Here is a 17737-nt window from a genome sequence, read left to right as displayed (position 1 = left end):
TGCACAGGCAGTCTGGAAAATTTGTTTAGTACGTGGCAAGTCTTCTGTCAGGCACAGGGAAAGCTTCTAGTAGCTTCTCACAGAAGCCACCCCTGTAGCACAACCCCTCCATCTTTGCCATGCAAACCAAATACATTCTTCTTCCAATTAGTCAGATTTAAGCAAGCAGCTGTTTTGAATGTTATTTGTGCAGCTGGATTAAAGTCACTCCTTTACCTTTGAGCCACTCCCGAGAAGCTACAGAAAAAGAGTCACAACATATTATTAGTGCAGTCGTTTACCTTTGGCATTTAACAATCCACAGCATTTAAGAAAGTTTATATAAATAACTTTTCACCACTGATGGTATCACAAACAAAATTTAATGCATCCAAACCCTCAAATATTTGTTTTTTTTTTTAACAAAGAAAGCTGCTACAGAATGGCATCTTGTTTCACAAGAACAACTTCAGAGCAGAGGCAAGTGCATTTCAGCCACAGCAGCGTAAACAGCATGCAACATATGACATTAAACAGATGCAATGTCCATGTTTGAAACATTAAAAAACATTAAACAATCACTTGAAACATAGGCCATGCTATAAAATGCCCTTTGCAAGTTATCTTAATCACCAAAACCCACAGATGAACCCTACTTTTTGAGTATTTACTGGTAAAAACTAGTACGACAGCTTTCCCAGTTCCTTAAAGATCTATAGTTTGATATTAATTTGTACAATACAATGTATATGAAGTATTATGATAAAAAGTTCATAATCGCATTAGCAATCATCTTCAAATGTTACAAAATCCTGTTTTGACTAAGCTCAGAATCATTTAGGTATTTCTCAAGATGTAGCAAATCGCTAAGATTTAATTCCCCCTAACTGCTTTTGAAATGCATTTTTCTCTTGGTGATCGTGAATTGCATATCAAAATTCCATATTCATGTGAGCAAGCCTGACTTAACTAGTGGCACAATTATTATATTCTAAGAGTTCCTTTCTCTCAGGTTTTCCAGGAGACAGTTCCCTTTAAAATATGTATTCATCTTTATTTTGTGCAATGTTTTTACAAGGGTTAGAACAGAAGTGCACTAGTGAAATTTTTCTAAAAAGGCATTTTGAAGAAAGTTTTCCATATCATGTACATGTGACCAAAGTCCTTGGACACTGAGAAACAACTGACTAGAATTAATTTCCCTTACTATAAAGGGTACAGAATCCTGTAAAAACAGACTACAAAACCACAGTGCTAATAATGCCCAGTTTTTTTTAGACCTCTATGATAGACATAGTAATGTACACATACAATCTGTGTGACACATTAAGCTTTTACAGGTTATTTTTTTGTCTCTTCATAAAAAATAGATTGTAATATAAAATATTAAAAACAAGCTATAACCTGTACCACACTGAGGTTTTTTATATATGACATCTTAAAAGGACTATTATATGGTAATATATTAAAATATCATTTTCAAGTAAATTATTCAATTTCATAGACAAGAACATGTCTATATTATGTATTCCAGCAGTGTCTAATCCCAGTAATCTGAAATATGCAAAATAAAGCCTGTGTAAACTTGGAGAAGTTCACTTCCACATTTCTCAATTTCAAGCCTATTAATTTTCTGTATGCAAGATTCCCAATGCCTTAAATGGGAACTAAGTATTGGGGCCTATTCCAAAGGAATTTGAAGAAAACAGCAGCATTTCTCAGAGACTCCATAAAAGTGAATCTAATCACATTTTCAAGAATGACTATTGATTTGGGTTCTTGCTTTCAGACCTAAGAATCTGTTGTGAAAGACTAATATTCTGTTGGATGAGGGCATAAAAGGGGGAGGTGCTCTGTGGTACATTGTAAGGTCAGCCTTAAGTGCTTCTGGGAATAAAGGTCAGAAAGACCTAACTTAAAAATACTTAATACCCATCCATTAAGATCAAAGGTCAGTACATACACATATTAAAGATCTGTATGACCTCCACTGAATAAACAAAATGCTTATAAACATTATATACAGAAATTTACTCCACCCCCCCAACATCATGTTTCTTATGTGTTTATCGTTAACCTCAATTACAGTTGAGAAGTTCTCAATGATTCCTACTTGAAGTGGTGAATGCTGCTTCTGTAACTGCTATACTGCAAACAGCATATAACACTGGCATTCCTTAATGTAACAGAGGCAAAGTTCTGGTTCCAGTAACTGCAGGAGTACCCAAACTTGGCCTAGTATGAACCTGGGTTTGGTTGAAGCAGTTATGCTATACTTTCTTCTTCGAAGTATTTTCAGAAACATAATTGTTGTCTTTGATGTTACTCTACAAAAATACAATGTAAGCACAGTACATTTTATCTACAGTTGTTTTGTCATTGCATAATATGCACTGCTATATGTAAATATATTTGAGTTGAAAAATAACATTGTTTTATTGGTGGCAAAACAGTAAGTACTTTGCCAGCTTTTTCCCACTGCAAATCCTAATAAATGTTTGCCATGAAAATTAATAATTTGCTGGTTATTACAAGTGACAATCCATTAAACAAACTTTTTTCTCTTAAAATATATATATATATATGACCTTGAAATTAATTTTTTTACAGTGAATCTCAGAAACTATCTGTATACATTTTACAAGACCTTTTTCATCAACAGTCACCAGCGTAGGCTGTTCTTAGAGATCTGACTTCCCCACTGTCTTGGAAAATAAAAAAAGGGTACATTTTTTAATTGCCAGCTGTTTCTGCTTCTGCTTTCTCTATTGGTGCCTCAGGAAAAAGTAGTTTTCTAAGTATGTTTGCATAGAATGGTCCATACACTTTTTTATTGAAGTTTACAATGCTTGCATACTGAGATCCAACAAACTCCATCTCTGCCTGAATTACAGAAAGGCCTCCTGGCATAGTAGGCATACACTTCTGGACACCTGGAAGAGCAAGCAAGCTTCTCAAGAAGAGCTGGATTCGTTTGTCTGAAATGGAATAGAAAGTATGCTCAGAACAAATGTAAACACAAGATGAAGCCATAGTTGCTTTGTAAGCACATCAACACAGCAAAAAAAAAATCCAACAATGTAAGCAATAACTCTTTCCCAAGACTATGTTGGCATGGGAAACAATACTGAAAGCTTCTTAAATTTGGCTACTACAAGGTGGATGCAGCATAAATCTACTGCAGCAAGTCACATTAAACCTAGTGGGTTTTTTTGAGTCTATTCCATATTAGGTAAATCCAGAACAGACAGAAAGGATACTGAATAGCATACATTTTCCCAAGTTCTTCTCCAAAATACCAGGCTCTCTAGGCTTGTCTATACAAGCACTTTTAGAATTATTTCTAGCTGTGACTAGAAATGCTCTGCAGCACACCAAGAACAGCATCTATAGGTGAACAACATTTCCTTAGTCTTAGTTGAGCCAGTATTTTACTGCAGTAAGAAAGTGCCTTTAAAAGATAGCTAGACAGCTGATTAAGCTTGCTGGGAGTAAGTTAACACACAGTTATGTAGTATCTTACTAACCAATCAAGGAACAGACAGGATTATTCTTCTCAACAATATGAGCGATTTGACCCATTAAATTACTCTGCATTTCCTCACTAAGAGTGGGAAGACCTCTTTCAGTTAGAGACTTGTTCACTTTGCTGCAAATCTGGACACCAATAGCATTCAGAGCCTCCTTCAAATCAAAAGATCTGGAAGAAACAGAAAAGCATTAACTTCTGCAGTTTCTGTGGCATAGCTTGTAAGGTGACCTCAGTTGTCTCCTTTGCATTTTATTTTCAATTTGCTCTCTGCAATGAGAGAATTTTGAAAATTTATCTTTTACTGTTGCAGATTTATGTACATCTACAGATACAGGAAAATCTCTATGTGGAAAATAAAATAAGGACCCAATTGTGATTCAAATGGTGGGGAAAAATAATACCAAATGTGCAAGCAGTTCACTTTGCCCTTGTGCCTGGGTGTTTTTCTGGGCCACGTGCATAGCATTTCATGAGAAAAAGCAGAGTGGAAAACTATTTTATAACATCAGACTTGCTTGTAGTGCAAGCAGCAGCAGAAATAGGCAACCAAGTAACTTGAACTATGTACAAGTTTGAAGCAATTGGCAAGACAATTTAGTGAATGTATTGCCACAGTCTCTCCAATATTAGGAGTGTATGAATGAACTTTATTACTAGGCTCCAAATTCTGTACACCAACATCAAGATTAAGATTATTAAAATCTAACTTTGAAAACATGTGTCTAACATACAGTGGACTTACATTATAAAGGGAATACATCAATTATTAAAATTTGGTATCTTCCTACTAATAACAAGCTATGACATCAGAATTGTTTCCAACCATTTCCTGTTAAAAAAATAAGAGTGATAAAAGCAAGGCCTTACTTCTTGTTCATGCCTTCAAGAAGAGGAACAGAGATCCTTTTCAGTTGGTCTGCAAAATCAGGCACATCTACAATTGCTGCACCCACCATATTGTTTGTGATGAGAGAAATGCAGGCTATGATTTTTAATTGATTGAGCTTTTCTCTCAACTCCTGAAGACGAACTTCATCTGTTATTAGAGTCTGGAATTGAAACAATAATACTCATTTAGGAACAATGAGGGAGAGAGACAGGAATAAGACATATCTAGGATGCAGTCATGAAGCATTACTCTTTTTAATCACAAATATGCAAAGCCAGAAGAGACAGCAGGTGAGGTACCCTAAATATGTAGTGGCATTATATACAATAGCAGAAGTAACCCTGTGGTGGGAAGAAAAGTAATGCCTTCAGTGCAGAGGAAACTGAGGCCATTGCATCTCACTCCTCACCACTGCTGATAAGCCCAAACCCAGCAATTCAGCCCATGATGTGGACTGCTCAGAGGATCCAGAGGACATTGCAGTGACCAGGGTTACAAACAGAATAGTCTTCTGGATTTCTGTCCTTTGAAAAATGCCAGGATTTGTAACTGACAGATAATGATGAACAACTGTGCTTGACAACCACCAGAGCAGGTTCTGCAAATGATATTATAACCTGCTACAGGCAAAAAGCCAGTTAATCATACCAAGAACATAAGTAATTCCCGCAGCGAGATGTGGCTGGAGTGACTTATTTTAGGTTAAAAAAAGTTCATCCTAATTATATCCCTCCACTGAGCAGCAAGGACATTAACATCCAACTGTAGTTGGTAGCAACTTCATAGTCTGGCAAATTAGATCCACCAGAGAACACCTGTGTGCATCTCTTATTCAAAACTGTTCACAGAAAGGTAAGAATAAGGTGGCTTCCCTTCTATCCATGGACTGAGAGCATCAAGAGCATCCCCACGTATTTAGTAAATTCTCTGCCAGGCCATCCTAAGTGTAGCTAAAGCCCTCCCTGCAAATGCAAATTTTAGCCCTGACTGATGGCAAATTTCACACTGGCTTTATGGAAACTTATGGAAAGTTGCAGAGGTCAGTAATCAGGATTTGGAGGGAAAAACTGAACACTGGTTCTTGAAACATGCACTGAGAAAGGATAAATATCTGCTTTAGAGGGCTTCAAGTTTTTACTTATTCTGTTCTAAAGAGCAATCCCATGAATTCCTGCTGCTGTTAGGAAAACAGGATGCTACAGTCAGTTCTTTTAAAGATACAGAGAGCCAAGTACCATGACTATAAGGCCCAGCCTTTGACCACAGCCAAGACTGCTCTTAGGTTGGAGCTGGTGAGCTATGATTGAAGAGAGGGAAAACGACCTTTACCTTGTTCTTTTCTAGTTGTTGACTTGCCTGTCTCAAATTTCAGAAACTGGACTAGCATATAATCTCCAAATTTCAAATTTACTGTGCAGAAATTTAAGGAGTGCAAGAGAACATCCACTTATTGTCACTCAATAGTGGGATTATTATTTACACCAATTATTTCATATAGCTGGAAATCTGTAGACACCAAAATACACTTACCTCTGGAATTGTTTTGCAATAATCCCATTGTAACAGTTTCAAGTAGCCGTTGTTTAGCACCAGTGTAGGACTAATAATTGGTTTTGAACTACTGTCAGCACCAGGGGACGATGAAGACTCATCAGAAATAGATGACAATTCATCTTCTATAGATTCCTTTATCCATTCTGTTGTGAGATTCAGGGCACCTAAGTATTGCAAATAGCACAGATTTACTGCATGCCTTCATCAAAATAAGCACTACCTTGAGAAAAAAAGAGAGTTGTACACAGAAGAGAATGAACTTCTGAAGACTCAAATATAGTCAACAGCTGAGTCAATTCCCTCCCTCACTTTTTTTCCACTGATCATGTTCCACTGGTCACCTGAATACTCTAGCTAGTTTGTAGAAACCCAGCAATAATATATTAGATTTCAAACAAAATTTTTAGGTAGAAAAAGTGTCAAAGTTTGAGGTCCCAAAGCATTGTTTTTCAGAGGCCACTTAAGTTGGGACATAGGACAGAAAAGTAGAGGTGAAGGGAAATAGAACTCTTTAAAGCATTTAATTTGCTATTAATAGAGTTTTTCCTCAGGCTGTGTATACAAACACAGCAGGCCCTGTCAGGAGCTCAGTGCATTTTAGAAGCCCCTGCTCCAGATTTTAGCAAGCTTACTTATTCTTCTTGGAAGATGTATTTCTGAACACTGTTTAACCATATGACACAAAACCTACAATAGTGGATCAAGTTGACTTTGCATCATCCAAGAAGTTTCGTTCAGAGCCTGCCTTTTGTTTATTAAAAAACTTGATCCTACCCCATCCAATTTTCAGACACGCTAACTGGTCTTATATGTTTACTTCAGACTAACAACAGAATTGCTGCGCATGAAAGAGAGAAAAGTCTCATCCTTATGTAGGGCTTCTGCATCCAGACAGCAAGAGTCACTTTTTGTTTTTAAGATATCAACCAGTTTGGCAAATATAAGTTTGTCTGAAAGTGCCCCAGACTACAGATAAATAAACGTTATAGCAAGTTAAGCAATCACCCAGTGGTAGCTTGCTTGTCAAAAAATTTTTGCATTAGTTAGAGACAAGAAATTGAAGTTTTCCTCTAAGTTAACTGCAACTTATAGATTTCCACAGCATGTCTTTAAATGGTCCTCTTTTTAGAGAGAAGTTTGAATTAAATATAGCATGATACATACTTGGTGTTTCTTCAAGAATTTCCTGGAATTTTGTTCTTTCGTAGTCCACCAAATTATGCCAGAGGTATGGCCTAAGGCTTTTAATTGTGTAGTTTGCCATATCCACTTTCATCAGATCCAAAACATGGAATATTTGTCTGAAAGGAAGAATTTAAAATCTCAGAGTTTAATTTAGTCTATTGATTTTAACCAGCACATGTGAAGTATGTGTACATTGGCACTTTAACTTCTGAGAGAAGTAAACTCCTTCATTGGTATTTCAGAGTAACAGGTGTTACCTATCATCTGGAATACATGAAGGAGCAGTGTATATAGGGATTGGTCTCAGTTACAGAGACAGGACAAATGTAGCATCACTAAGTTCTACAATCCTGTAACTGTAAGAGAAAGGTTTTCAGGAACTACATCAATTTCAGTCCAAATGAAGAGATTTTAACCTTTTAGTCACCCTGATTGCACCAAGATAAATAATCCTTCTGAACCAGTTGCCCTGGTCCTCATACATCCACAGAAGAACAACCAGCATTTACTCTTAATATTTCCCTGTACCTAAGGAGCAGTACAGTGGTTTGTGCCCTTTTATGCAAATGTTTTACTCAAATTCAAGTAATAAGATCTTAACTAAAGAGCTTTTAATCTGAAGTTTGGCCTGCCAGAGAAAGAATGCAACAACCACTTCAAGAAGGAACAGTAAAAATGTGCTGCTTTCATTTTGTAAGGATGAACAAGACAGAAAAAAACAGTTTCTGAAACACAGATTATTGCAAGAGTTGTTGGCTTAGATATTCAGAGCTGCCTAATTTCATAGAGGTATCCTACCCATTTCATTACAAAGTAAGATACACAATCTGGCCAGGGTGTCAGAACAGGTGTTATGTAAACTGACACAATTTAACACTTGTTAAGGCTTTACCCCCCATTTCCACTGCCCAGAACTCTTTCAGGGAAGAGGTTTTTTCCTCTAAAAAGCCCTCAAACCTCACCCCAATACCAACCTCAGTAATTCTACGATATTGTCAGTTGCCTTTAACTGTTTTATATCGTTGTCTCTTACTGGAGCACACAACTTTGCCATAGTGTTGATGATATAGTTGGCTAGCCCAGGAATATCAACAGCATTATGTTCTGCCTGCTGTCTTATAAGATCCGTATCTAGAACTTCACAAATTTGATTGTGAATCCTGTTTGCTCCAGGAGTCAGGAAGGAAAGAAGAATCTAAATTAGAGGGGGAAAGAAAAAGGAAAAGCTTATTAATAAAAACCAAACCACTTAGTAAACACACGAAAGTGGGATTTTAATACTAATGTCAAGTATATGTAGACTATAACCCCACATTTTAAGACTGAACATTATCTAAGGTAGCAGGGGTAAAAGGACTGTCAAAAGGATCACAGTACAGTTCTCCAAAAATGCTCAGAGTCAGTAAAATAGAAAGCAAGTGCACAACTAGACTCCTTCAAAAGCTGGGAGGCTGCCCTGTAAAACAAACATTTACTGACTTAAAATTCTGGAAGATTTAGCATTGTGCCAGGATTGAAGGTTTGTATGCTCACCTGTGTGATAATCAAACAATGAAGTCTAAGTAGGCAGGTGCAGTCACGTTTATACTTTTGTTCATGCCCTAAGCTCACAGTATGTTTCTGGAAATAGGCTAGCAGAGATGTGAAGCTTTGTGAAAAGAGATCATTTTGAACTCCTCATCATGCAGTGAAAGCTGAGTGAACACGCCACTGTGTGTTTGTGGACATATTCCTGGTTAATATAAATATACTATCAAATGCAAGCCATGACTTATCTTAAAAGGAAGAACTTGAAGGTGTTGGCTTGACTAAGTTAAGCAGACCCTTCAGTGAACTAAGAGATCTCAGACCTAAGCTGACAAAACAACATGGAGAAGGAGGATTACCTCCTTAATTTCCTCAAAGAGCTTGATAGCATGTTCATATTCTGGAGGATCTTCGTTCAGTTCCGATTCCAAATGATCCCAAAATGCCTTGTGTACAATTTGTTTCACCGTGCCTGCAAAGCTGTGGAGTAAGGCAATTAGATACAGAAAAGACTCCCAATTAGCTTTCATCCTTGGTAACTATTTTAGATGCTTCACTTGTTGGGAAACACCTCACCAGATATTATGCCCTGCAACCACATCTTCCTTGGGCTGTGGATCACAGCTCCCAGATCATGCTCCCTTCATTTCTCTTCCCAATACCAATGCTGCTTTTTGCAAAATTCAGGCTCCTACCTGTTTTGTGGGAAGTCTTCATGTTTTATGCAAAAATTTGCATTTACAGCAATTTCATGAGCTAGAGTCCAGTTTGACAAATTTCTTGTAGCTGCCATCAGTTCATCAAATGTAATAACCTTGGGAGGGCTTGCTGCTGGAATAAACAAGATCAATTCAAGCCAAGTATCTGCAGTTGATAAGTGCAATTGAAAAATACTGAAACACAGAAATTTTACTGCTTGCTAATTGAAATCTAGGACTCTAGAAGAAACAACCTAAGATTACCAGGTCTTTATATCTTCTTAAAACACTAACTCAGGAAACTCCCAGCTTATCAGGGGTGTGTGTAGGGGTAACACCACAAAAACCTCAAAACATTTTGTGAAGCAATTTCGTATTTACACATTTGAACTAAGGTATCTTTATTTCCCCTTTAAAACAGGATCTTGCATTCCACAAATTTCCTATTAACTGTTGTGTAAAATCTACCAGATCAAAAGGATGGTCGATAACAGATATCAGATGTCCATTATAATTCTCAGCACATAATGGCTGTATTGCGGTTTTATTGCCTGTTGAGAAGGTTCTGAAGTTACTGACTTGAGAACCCCTCACTTATGATCAGCAGATCTTTCACCTTCTGTGGAACCTAAGTTACTGTTTGTTTGTAAAAAATGAGTGCAACAACAAAACAAACACTACATTGAAAAGCAAGGGCAAATTCCCAAAGTTTTTAAACCCCAAAATTCTATCACTTAACTTTAGTATTTGGAAGACTGGTAACAAAGAGCCAGCTGCCAATTGCAGCTCCACTAACAAGACTTGTTTTAATGTAAGATTCACTTACACAGATGTAAAAAGTTTGCATGGTCTGAGAATGCTTACAGACACAAATATGAACCACATCTTAACCAAGGTTTTATTTATCATTACTCAAATTATCTTCTTTGTGCAAATGTACGTTTTCCATTTGATTCTAATATTTATGAAAGAAAAATGTGAATTAGAGATTAATTCATATAACTTGATATAGTATTACAAATCTGTAAGTTACAGAATTAATTTTTAAGCACAGGGATCAAACAGAGGAAACCCACCCTTTGCACAAAGCAATATCTGTTTGAGTGGGAGACTGCTATCAAAGTCAAGGTTAGCTCAAGAATAGGATGTTCACGGTGGCACACTTTTCTTACACTTTCTGAAGGGTAGGAGTGCCCAGGGAGACCCCCATGGATACTGCTGCTGGTGGTGTTCCACACACAAGGAGATGCACTGCTTCACAGCAGAGAGAAAGCCGTGCCTTTCTCTTAATTAAACAGATTCAGAATCCCAGGTTCTACCCATGACAGCAAAGAGAAACAAGATAAGTTAGCCTTATTGGTCTATGCACAATGCAGCTAAGGTTGAAATAGGCTTACACGCTGGGGAACTGGGTTTGCTGGAAGAATCACTGTTAAAGCTCTGCCTTGAATATTCCGAGTCGCTGGAAGCTGCTGTGCTTTCCGAGAGGCGTGAAGAGTCTGAATCACTGTTCTGGTCATCATTGAGAGGCATTCTGATTCCCTTTAGCTGCAACAGTAAACGAGACCTGGAAAGACAAATACAATTCCCATAAAACCAGCACTTAATTTTTTGTTTGTTTTTCAAAACAGTCAGATGCTCATCACTATATTGTCAATGTGTTACAGCTGTTACAGGAAGGATCTGGCGTGACATGCATAGTCCTACAGCTATCAGCAAACTGTACCTGTTCTGTAAGAAAGTTTTGTACCTTCAGCTGTTTCATACCTTAATGATTTTATGTTAGAGATAGTCTGTAAATTGGTTATATTTTAAAAAATTAAAGACTACCCACAGTAACCCCTGAAACTGCTTGTTGCAAGAATTTTCTAAGTTTTCAATGTCCATAAAGGCATCTCATGATGTTACCATCCCCCATCTGACTTCACCAAGTGATGTTTAGCAATGAGCTTCCTTCCACAAACAGACAGCACTGAGTGTAACATTTGTGAAGCAAACACAGAAGTTGCAGGGGGAGAATTTTCAAGTAATTTAGAATACTACATTTCTGACAGGGTGTAGCTGAAGGTCTGGCCTGCTGCTTTAGGTGGGTCTGTGCTCAGAATAAGATCAACAATGGCACAGACACAAAAAGCACTCCTCCTAAGGGTGAGGGTGGATAAGTTTTCCGTTTTCAGTCAAATGGCAACTCTGAGCCTCTAACGTTATATTTAGCATAGACAACCACCAGTGAAGTGTAACACTTCATAGTCCTTCTGTCTATGTAAAGAAACTGCCTTTCAGGCATATAATCTGCAATTGCAGAAAATTTGGACAGTTGCACAGTGTCATAGAGATGATTAATAGCTGTATGACAGGAAGCAAAAAATATATTCATTATATTATTCAAATGAGAAGCTGGAAGTCATATGTAATTACTACCAAAGGAATTTGGCCCAGATACCAAAAGTAGCTGTCCATCTCTAATTATGGCCAGGAAGCATTCTGTAGTAAACTTTATGAAGAGACATAGCCAACAATGGCTTCCACCAGCAAATTTAGCTAATATAATTTCATTTAAGATTAAACTGCATCAACTCCAGTAGCAGAGAATACTGCACTCTGCATCTGCTGAACCTGGAAAAAGCCACTGTTGGCAATAAAAGGGTGATCTTTGTGTGTACTTATGTGAGTCAACATATTGTGGGGTCCTGGGATAGACAAAAGGTAGTAAGAATGAAGATCTCTTCATGCTGGCACCTAGTTACAGCTTAGAGCATTTGACTTTTTGGGTACCAGCTCATCCTGAACAGGCCTTTGTAACTTGACAAGCTATTACACTGATGAGCACTTCCCTGTTAATTGAGATGATTAACAATTCTTAAGTGCATGTTTACTCTTCCTCCTCTCCCAAGAGGAAAGAGGATGCACTTGAGCCCCTTATTTATGTCATACTTCTTGCTGTTTCTTTGTGAAAAGAACAGATCCTGTTAGCAAGAATACAGCTAATAGTTTATTACCCTGCTGGAGAAGCCAGTAGGATACAGAGGACAGCCTAGGACACAGAGGTCATGCATTCAAGACTTGAAGCATTAGCTGTGATCCTTAACATCATAACTCTTATTAGAACAGCAATTCTGTAATTTCTACCAAGCAACTGAAAACAAGGAGATATTTAAAACAGGACTGACCAAACAAGACAGAGTTGCGAGGGAACCTAAAAAACCCAGGAGGCTGAGATATTTTGGCTTGGGAATTGTATTATGGTACAATTAGAAATGAGTCATCACTAGTTAATGCTACAGAAGAGGGACTATTTCTTCAATTAAAACGTGTGTTACAGATCTCAAAGTCAGTGCTGACCAGAGACTAGTTGTGACAAGTAACCCATCTGTCGAACACACTCCAGGTTCTTGATGTGGAATCACTCAGTAACCCCACAGAGCCTGCAAAGTTCACTCCACCCTCCCACTGTTTTTTTCTGGATCAGTATGAGAACACAATATTTCCAGGCTTCAATCATGTATAACACCCCTTTATTTACACATAAATAACTAACCTCCAAAAGGTTAATGTTGCATGTGGTCCATCGAAAGATTTGATTAACGTTGGTAGCAGTGAAGCGGCACAGTCTTGTAAATCACTCGCCTAGTATGAGCACTTCAAGATGAGTCTACTGCTTCAGTCCCGGTGTTAAGTACATGGAAGAAGTTAAATGACCATTAAAACCCCCGAATTCTCACACAATTTATACATCATCATTCCAAGAACTTCCTAAAAACTGGAATAATGGTAACAAATATTCGGATTTACAAGGTGCTCCTAAGAGAAATACTAAACCAGCCATGAAGGCAAGTCAGCATTGCCATCTTCCACTCAAATCTTGATTCCCAAGAAGGGCAAATGGTTAAGGTAGAAATTAGAAGTCTACATACATTAAGCCCTTACACACTAGTCCCAGAAAAGGATTTTTTTTTGGCAATAAATACTTGCATTTCAAAGAGGCCCAAGACATATCTTGATGTACAGGACCATATCTGCATATACAATATATGCATATATATATGTATATATGTATGTATATACATATATACATATACAATACACACACACATGCAGATAGCAGAGCTGACAGAATTCAGAAGGATTAACTTAAATAAGAAGTTTCAACACTGCAATAGGGGATGACACACAAAAATTATTGCAATCTTTTGCCACAGTAAATACATTTCATAGGAGGATGCCTCAAACACAAGGGGAAGGAAGAATGGGTGTATGCTGCAAATTCAGAACATTATTGCTAAATTCTAAGCTTAAAAGATAAACACACCAAACTAAACATACATGAATATACAAGCAGAATCTGGACATGCCAACTGTAGGGTTTTTTTTCTATATGCTGCCTAACAGCTAAAGCACTTAGGCAAAATAGAGCTGTTGAGCATATCAAAGGCAAGTACAAACCAAAAAAGGCATTTCTAATTAGTTACAACAACAGACAACTGAGTCAGTCCTTTCTTTATAGCATACGCTGGAAGAGTTGATTTTCCTTATACTTTTGTAGGCAGCACAGAGCTTCTCATGAATTAGTAATGGCCAACTTCATAAGTAATTTTAAGTTTAAAATAGTATAATGGCCATGTAAAATACTTCAGAAAGCTCTTTAGCCTTTTAATATCTCTTTGTAACTCACCACCTTGAATAGACAATACTTTTTTTTTTTGAGTTGTTCATTAGGTATTACATATGAGGCTGTTGTTTTAATGCAAAGCTTAACATCCTACCTATTCTATTAAAAGGATCAGCCTGCGTTTTCAACCTGCTTTACTGTTCTGCATTAAAAGTTACTGATGTTTACATTCTTATTAGGTTGGGTATCTTCATAGAGGCCTTCATTACTATATTGCAGGTTTTTTAATGATAAACTCTAAATGGGAGACCAAGCTAAAAGTATCTTCTAAATGTAGCAACACCAAGATTCTAGTTAACAATGAAGAACTAAATTCTCATGTTTCTGCTGCTGTTTAGACAGTTGTGAATTATTCTTTTACTAAAAATACAATGAATACAAAATTGTAGATGCTTGAAGGCATCCTGCTCTCATATGGTCACCACTTCACCCAACTGATCACTTAGAACCAAGCAAGACTGCAAAATCAGATTACTTTTAGAGGACATACACTTTTTATTCCTGAAGGATTGCATTAGAAGTTACTTTATGAAGCACCTGGGGGGGGGGAAAGACTGTTTGGAACAGCTTGGGTTTTTTCCTTCAGATGCCATCTTCAAGAAGAGGTTTTCCACAGCTCTGCTTTGTTCAAAGAAAGTGTGAATGGACGCAGGGACTTACGAGTGCACAGTCTAGTTTTACCACTATAAAGGTCTTAACTTTGTTTATCCTACTGGGCTTACATTCTTACTGTCTTCAACCTGGCACCGACTGAATCTCATCTGGGCTCGAGTTTCCCTTTCACTGACTCCACCTTTGCCAGCACTTGCGGCACAGGAGCAGAAAAGAGCCTTTGTTAAGAGTTACTTGCTTGTTTTTCCACAGCTTACAGCCGGCATTTCTCCCCTCTAGCTTTTTAGTTCCGCAGCTCTTCCCTTTGAACAGCGACTTCTCTTCAGGAAGGCTTAAAAACTGTCGGTAAGAGCGGGATGAGTTCGTGTCCCCGAGCGCTGCCCGCAGCCCCGAGAGGAGCCCGTGTCTGCCCTGCCCGTGTCTGCCCTGCCCGCTCCGCTCCCTGCGCGGGACGGGGGGAGCGAACCGAGGGGAGCCGGCGGCTCCTCCTCTTCCTCCATCTGTTTCACTGCCTGTCTCCTCCCCCGGCCCCATGTTTTTAATAGTTACCAGAGGCAGGAGTTTGGCACTCGCCGACCAAAACAAACAACGTTTCCAAGGGCAGGCCCGGGGGGGGAGGGTAGAAGCGGAGAGCGAGAACTCTCTGTCAGCCCCAGCGAAGGCGAGCCCGGCCGCCCGCCCCTCAGTGTCCCGTGTCCCGGAGAGATGCCGGGGCCCCTTGCCCCTTGGACCGGGGCTGCACGAGGGGAACCCCGCGGATGTGCCCTGTGCCGGCTGGCACCAGCGGACGGCGAAAGCCCATGAGACACGGGACAAAAGGAGCACTACCGACCCAGGGCAGGAACTGCGGGACCCACCTGCTGCAGCGAGTGCCCCACAGGGGCAGCAGAGCGAGTGGCCAGCCCGCCGCCCACAGTCACCCGCACCGCACAGGTGGGCGGCAGCCCCCGGGCCAGCCCTGACCCGGGCTCACCCCGCGGCTCAGCGCCCGTGCGTGCCCGGACACCCCACCGCGTGGCACGGCCGCCGGCCGGCGCAGCTCTGCCATGCCATGCCCTGCTCACCCCGGTCGGTCGCTGCCCGCCGTCCCTCCTGGCCGTCCTCCGCGGCGCTCGCCGGGGCCCCGAACAGCCCCCCCGGGTTTAAAGACCCAGCCCGGACTATTAGTGTCTTCCTCGGGCACGCCCATCGCTGCCAGCGGCGGGGGGGAGGCGCGACACCTCTTCCTGCCTGCCAGCGGTGAGCTAGCCTAAGGGACGTAGGTCAACCTCCGCCTATCCCGGCAGAAACTATCCACGTCTCTTCGTTCTGCCCAGGCCCAGGCACTAAGCATGGAGAAACATGAGGCGACACGAGAAGACGCTCCCGCGGATTCCCCCGCGCTGGCAATGGGCCGTGCCGGCGCACGGGGGGAGGCAGGGGAAGAGCTGGGTGGTGTTTACGGAAGGGCCCCGTCGGCCCGGGAGGGCCCCGCCCCTTCCCGCGCCAGCCCCGCCCCCCGCGCCGCCTCAGGGACGGGAACAGCCGCAGAGTCGGGGGGTGCGGGGCACGGCGCCTGTGCTCGGCGGGTAACGGGGCAGCCTCAGGGCGAGTTTGCCCATCTCTGTGCACTGCACTGCTGAAGAAGCGTTAAGTATGCTTTCCTGCCCTGGTCTCCGTAGTCTCTCGATGGGGGCGTTGTGAGGTGCCCTCCCCCCGCCATCTTGGCCCCCCACTGCCACCCCCGCCCCCTCAGTTTCAGAGGAGCCACTCGGGACGAGTTTACTCACCCGCCTGGCTCATGGCTGCGATGTTGGAGGCCTGCTGAGCGCCCGCTGAGGAACGCAGCATGGGGCAGTACAGCACGGTCATTATAAATACTTTGCTCACTGCTGCACTGACCTCATGCACTGGGCAGCTTCACGTACCCACCGGGCCAGCAGTACCTGTCAGGGTCATCACCTCTTCCTGTCACAGGAGCTACGTGCCAACACTGCCTCACCCACCAGGAAGCACCGAGGGCAAAACACTGGAAGTCATCTCTGAGGCAAGAGCTCACTAACTCGAGCCTCGCTCATCCTGAAGACAGAGCTCCCCTTCCTGCAAATAACTTTTAGCATACGTAGTGACCTATATGGAATAGGTGTTGTATTCACCCACTGTAGACCAAAGCCCCCTGTAGATCCCATTCGCCTCGGGTATAAAAGCAAGGGCTGAAAGCAGGGAATGGAGTTCGGCTATGCAAGTGCCAAGTGCCCTGCTGGAGTGGGAGCACTTGCTCCCAGCGATGCAGAGCACCTGTCAGCCCTGCCTCGCTGAGCCGGGCCTCCAGAGACGTTAAATGGGATTAACTCGAACAGCCTAATCCGATAGCTTCTGTAAAGAAGACGATGTTTTAAATAACTGTGTTTGCCCCACTCTGCCCCACTTTGTGGATGTCACATGGCAACGACAGTCTGAAAGAAGATCAAAAGGGCTTTGGAGAAGACTGTGATGAAGACTTACTTGTACAAGACTGTTATCACTTCCAAGGATATTATTATTATTTTTTACATCCATTTTTGCTTAAATACAATCTGAAAGATGGGGAAAACTCAAGTCCTTGCTGTGATGGCTGCTGAAACAGCTTTATTAATTAACTTAATTTATAAATTAATTAATTTATAAATTAAAACTTCACAAAGAGTACTTGTGGAAACACCAGGGCCAGTGACTCAGGGTCCATTTTGTGTGCTGTCTGTGTGTACTGGCAATTGTGGAAACCTCTGATGCTCAGTGGCCTAGCTTGCACAGAAACAAAAGGGGTGCCTCAGCCTCACAAAGTAAACTAGCTTCTTATATGAACTTTAAAGAAAAAGTATATCAGGGATACCACCTAAATCATGGAATAAGAGATGGGATTACAGAAAGAGATGGCTTTAAAACAACTTCTTTTTTTCCAACTGTAGCAGTGTCCTTCTCCCTCAGCACATCAGCTGTTTTGGAGCCCACTCTTAAGTGCATAGCTTGCTCTGTCTCTCTATCTCTCTATCTCTCTCTTTCTCTATCCATCTAGCTATCAGAGAGGTACATCTGCATGCATAGCAGAGGCACCAAGGACATGCTTTGAGATT

The 17737-nt window shown here is 40.8% G+C and overlaps 1 protein-coding gene across 7 annotated transcripts; it reads right to left on the bottom strand.

Moving 5' to 3' along the window:
- Positions 1-340: 340 nt before the first annotated feature.
- Positions 341-15976, bottom strand: TCP11L2 (t-complex 11 like 2). 7 transcript variants are annotated; one of them, XM_064654872.1, is made up of 11 exons: positions 15710-15847; positions 12903-13022; positions 10762-10931; positions 9362-9497; positions 9026-9146; positions 8114-8334; positions 7119-7255; positions 5931-6118; positions 4379-4560; positions 3507-3679; positions 341-2957 (listed from the first exon to the last, which is right to left on the bottom strand). In XM_064654872.1, exons 3-11 carry the CDS (start codon positions 10895-10897, stop codon positions 2713-2715), a joined length of 1539 nt encoding a protein of 512 aa, XP_064510942.1. In that variant the 5' UTR covers positions 10898-10931; positions 12903-13022; positions 15710-15847; the 3' UTR covers positions 341-2712. The 7 variants fall into 7 exon arrangements, with proteins under 7 accessions (XP_064510942.1, XP_064510941.1, XP_064510943.1 ...); XM_064654871.1 differs by having other exon boundaries at positions 12903-13019; positions 15710-15826; XM_064654873.1 differs by lacking the exon at positions 15710-15847 and adding an exon at positions 14524-14548 and having other exon boundaries at positions 12903-13019.
- Positions 15977-17737: the final 1761 nt, after the last annotated feature.

Source organism: Pseudopipra pipra, chromosome 5 (genome assembly GCF_036250125.1).
Source record: "Pseudopipra pipra isolate bDixPip1 chromosome 5, bDixPip1.hap1, whole genome shotgun sequence".
Lineage (NCBI taxonomy): Eukaryota > Metazoa > Chordata > Aves > Passeriformes > Pipridae > Pseudopipra > Pseudopipra pipra.
Note: the sequence above shows the minus strand (reverse complement) of the source record. Positions and strands in the feature narration are given on the sequence as shown.

What these genes read in the sequence shown, in the direction of transcription:
- TCP11L2 (XM_064654869.1), bottom strand. Translation starts at nt 15,834, where the DNA reads ATGGGCGTGCCCGAGGAAGACACTAATAGTCCGGGCTGGGTCTTTAAA. An exon ending in CAAACCCAGTTCCCCAGCGT is followed by an intron (nt 9,498 to 10,761) that starts GTAAGCCTATTT and finishes TGTTTATTCCAG; the next exon opens with CAGCAAGCCCTCCCAAGGTT. An exon ending in AATTCTTGAAGAAACACCAA is followed by an intron (nt 6,119 to 7,118) that starts GTATGTATCATG and finishes TGCAATACTTAG; the next exon opens with GTGCCCTGAATCTCACAACA.